The following is a 4,164-nucleotide window of genomic DNA, read 5'->3' on the forward strand; positions in this document are numbered from 1 at the left end:
ATATTTAAAATTTAAATTAATTATATTTCATTGCTGGTTATTGTAAATATTCATCGATTGTTTAAATTTATTAAAAGCTATTTGTTATTACATCATTTGTTATCACACTCATAGGCGATTATATTTTTATTTAATTCAATATAATAACAATTTATTAAAAGATAATTTAAAAATTAGGATTTTTCAATAAGATGATACAAATTGAATTAGATATAAGTGATTGTGAAGTGATTATTATATGATTATTATGTTAGAATGAATGTTAATATATTCGTGAGATAATTTTAGAAATTCAGTCATTTTAGAAATATCTATTAAGATTTATTTATTAAATTATAAGAATTTTAAGTTTATGTTAAATGAAATGAGACAGAAATAAAGCCATCTTGCTTCAACTAATACTAATAATTTAAATTGCTAATAATAATTTTAAATAAATTTCAAACAATATTTCTATATACCAAAATTTTTATTCGTTTTGGTTTTTAAAATCAAACTTTCAAAACAGTCTTAGGAATATATAAATATTATATACTTGTTTATTTATATGAAAAATATTTTTGTATATAACAGATTAACTCAGATTAACTTAGATTAAAATTATATGTAAAGAAATAAGTTATTCAAAATAATGCTTTCGATAACATGTTTCAAGCTCATTAAGATTAATAAAGATATCATCAAAGATATATATTGATAGACCATATTTTCTTTATAATATCAATATAATATCAAAATTAATTACATAATTGTAAACTATTTAATTAAAAATTAATATAATAATTATTATATATATTTTATTGTTATATTTATTTTAATTATTATGTTTATAATATAACTATAATATAATTATTATATATGTTATTTTCTATATCTATTACATTTACTATAATGATATTATATTTATTTAATTTTTTGTTGAAATATTATATTCTTTAAAATCAATTAATATTTTTTTAATATTCTTATAAAATAAATTAAAAGTTTTTTTTTGAAGTTTAATTATTGTGAAAAATATTTGAAAGAAAGAAAAATATATATTTATTTAAAATATTTTTCTACAAAAATTCTATTACATTTATTTACAAAAAATTTTTTTTTATTAATTATAAAGACATTTTGATTCTTATTTCATATGATTAATTTTTTATTTATTAGGATCCACATGGAGAACTTGAAGGAAAAAATGTATTAATAATGTATAATGAAATTGAAGAAACAGCTAAGCATTTTAATCTTCCAGTTGAAGAAGTGAAAATGCATCTGATGGAAGCGTGTTCTATTTTATATAAAACTAGATCTACAAGGCCGAGACCTCATTTAGATGATAAAATAATTACAGCATGGAATGGTACTTATGAACAATATATTTATAATATATATTTACATATATAGTTAGATATATAGTATATTAATATATACATAATAGTCTGATTATTAAATAATAAGAAATCTGAATTTAGGTCTCATGATTAGTGGTTTAGCTTTTGGAGGAATAGCTGTAAATAACAAACAATATATTGAGTATGCAGTAGATGCTATAAAATTTATTAAACGACATCTTTTTGATAAAACAAAAAATATATTACTCCATAGTTGTTATCGCGACGAAAAAAATATAATTACACAAATGTAAGAATATTGTTATTATTATTAAATTATATAATACATAATATAGATTTTGATATTTTATGTTTAGGAGTACACCTATACCAGGTTTTTTAGATGATTATGCATTTGTGATAAAAGGATTGTTAGATTTATATGAATCTGATTTAAATGAAGAATGGCTCGAATTTGCTGAGAAATTACAAGATCTTCAAGATCAATTTTTTTGGGATGAAACAAATGGTGGATATTTTTCGACAACATCGAATGATCCTAGTATAATTCTCAGACTTAAGGAAGGTATTTTTAAATATATTTTGAAGATATTTTTGAATTGATAATTAAAATTTTTATAATTTTATATTATATGTAATTATGCGTAATAATTCAATATTATATTATACTATGAAATTAAAAAAATCAATATTCTACAGTAGAAATAAGCATATTTAAATATTTATAGCAGATTTATTCAGTTTCATTATGTTTAGTTATTAAATTCATCAGATTAGTGACAGTTATGGTTACGATTGTTGATTATGGTTTAATATTAGCTTGCAACATGAATGAAAGAGAAAGATCGGATATACATGTATTTTAAGATTTATAATCTTATGTATAGCCTGTGACGGAGCAGAACCATCCGGTAACTCAATTGCTGCTGAAAATTTATTAAGATTGGCAGATTATTTGGGACGTAGTGAACTTAAGGATAAAGCTGTGCGTCTTTTTGGAATATTTAGACATTTACTAATTAAAAGACCTGTTTCAATTCCACAGCTAGTATCGGCTCTTATACGTTATCATGATGATGCAACACAGGTATGTGTAAAAAACTTATATTGAGCATGCTAACTATTTTCAGAAATTTGATAAATTTTTGAAATGAAATTTTGCGTAAATTTCGTATTTTAGATTTATGTGGTTGGTAAACGGAATGCCAAGGATACTGATGATTTACTTAGCGTTATATATAAACGTTTAATACCAGGAAGGATACTTTTCTTAATTGATCATGATAAAACAAATAGCATATTATTTCGTAAAAATGAACATTTCAGAAATATGAAGCCTGTGAATAATCGAACAACAGCTTATATATGCAAACATTGTACGTGTTCTTTACCTGTTACAAATTCTGAACAATTAGCAATATTGCTAGATGAACAGTAATAAAAAAAATATTTTAATTATTACTAATTAATAATTATATTCAATAATAGAAATGATTTTATCTTTACATGAGATTATAAATTATAAAAATAGCAAAATAATAAAATTTCAAATCTTAAATCATATATTGTATCATATTTTTCAATATCAATTGATATCAATATTTTTCAATATGTTATTAATAAACATAGTTTTATTTGTTGAAAATACTTGTAAATGATTTTTGTTTTAATAAAGTGAATGTGTAAAATTATGTGCTATTATTTTTGATTTTTGTATTTTATTTATTTAATCGTAAATATAATGCCATATTTGCAAAAAAACAAATAATTGTTTTACAAAAAGTAATATAATTTGTTTTTTTATATTGATTCGTGATTAATGGACTTTTATTAGAAGCGATATATAATACGGTCTCTACCGCAAAATCTCGTGTTGAATTCCAACTGAAAATAGACACATATATAAACTACTAGAGGAAGAGAGAGATTGAAAAAGACTCTAAGAGAAGAAAGCGGGAAGGAAGCTGAAATGAAAAGAATCAGAAATTTAATCTTAAAAGATTTAATATATACATATATTTTATTTGTCTTACAAATAAATAATGAGATAAAATAGAAAAATATATGTATATATATATGTATACAAATAGAGATAAATATTATTTTTAAATATAATGAAATTTGAATGTATAACTAACATTAATATTATTTCAGATTTTTTTTATTAAATCTTAAAAATCATAATTAAAAATAATTTATCAAAATATTTCTTTACATAAAAAAAAAAAATAAAATTCATAATAAATAATAAATTTTATTGTTTATTACTTATTGCGTTCAATAATTTAAACGAGTTTCATACATAACATATGTATATATATGTATTTGTATATATATATTGATTACTAAATTGAAATATATGTATTGTATATTATGTATTGTATATGTATGTCTCAAAAGGAAGAGAAAAGAAAGCATGCGTGGCACTTCATTGGCAATAAAAAACGAAAGCGACAAGATCCCAAGAAGAGCTATAAGATTAGTTTGCTTTCTTGCTTACTTATTTCTGATTATCTCTTCCTTTCTTCTTATAGTTTGAATATATATCTATGATTATAGAGAATTCACGCGAATGAAGAAAGAAAATAAAAGAGAGAAGAAAAGGAAGATGAAGAAGAGTAGGAGAATCTACTGATCTTCTCGAGGGAGGAGCAGAAGGTCATGAAATGGATGAGCGAGGGGCACCTAGATGGAAGGGTCGCGCATGCGTTCCATTTCGTCGACAAGGATGTTCGACATTTTTTTCAGTCACCGGTCGACGCTGCGCCGGGCACCGTCGACGCGCACGTTCGTGAATAGTTTGGGTTGTGGGTCTTATAGT

At 22.6% G+C, this 4,164-nt stretch overlaps 1 protein-coding gene across 2 annotated transcripts in view; it reads left to right on the plus strand.

The window, feature by feature from the left end:
* LOC102676382 (spermatogenesis-associated protein 20) overlaps positions 1–3,025 on the plus strand; it is a 7,960-nt gene extending 4,935 nt beyond the window's left edge. For both annotated transcript variants that reach the window (XM_006618253.2, XM_006618254.2), the window contains 5 exons: positions 1,159–1,351; positions 1,464–1,632; positions 1,700–1,908; positions 2,231–2,430; positions 2,524–3,025. In XM_006618253.2, the coding sequence (XP_006618316.1) occupies positions 1,159–1,351; positions 1,464–1,632; positions 1,700–1,908; positions 2,231–2,430; positions 2,524–2,781 (1,029 nt within the window). In that variant the 3' untranslated portion in view covers positions 2,782–3,025. The remainder of the gene's footprint in view (positions 1–1,158; positions 1,352–1,463; positions 1,633–1,699; positions 1,909–2,230; positions 2,431–2,523) is intronic.
* The last annotated feature ends 1,139 nt before the right edge of the window (positions 3,026–4,164 follow it).

This window comes from Apis dorsata, unplaced genomic scaffold (assembly GCF_000469605.1).
Source record: "Apis dorsata unplaced genomic scaffold, Apis dorsata 1.3 scaffold_346, whole genome shotgun sequence".
Taxonomy (NCBI): Eukaryota; Metazoa; Arthropoda; class Insecta; order Hymenoptera; family Apidae; genus Apis; species Apis dorsata.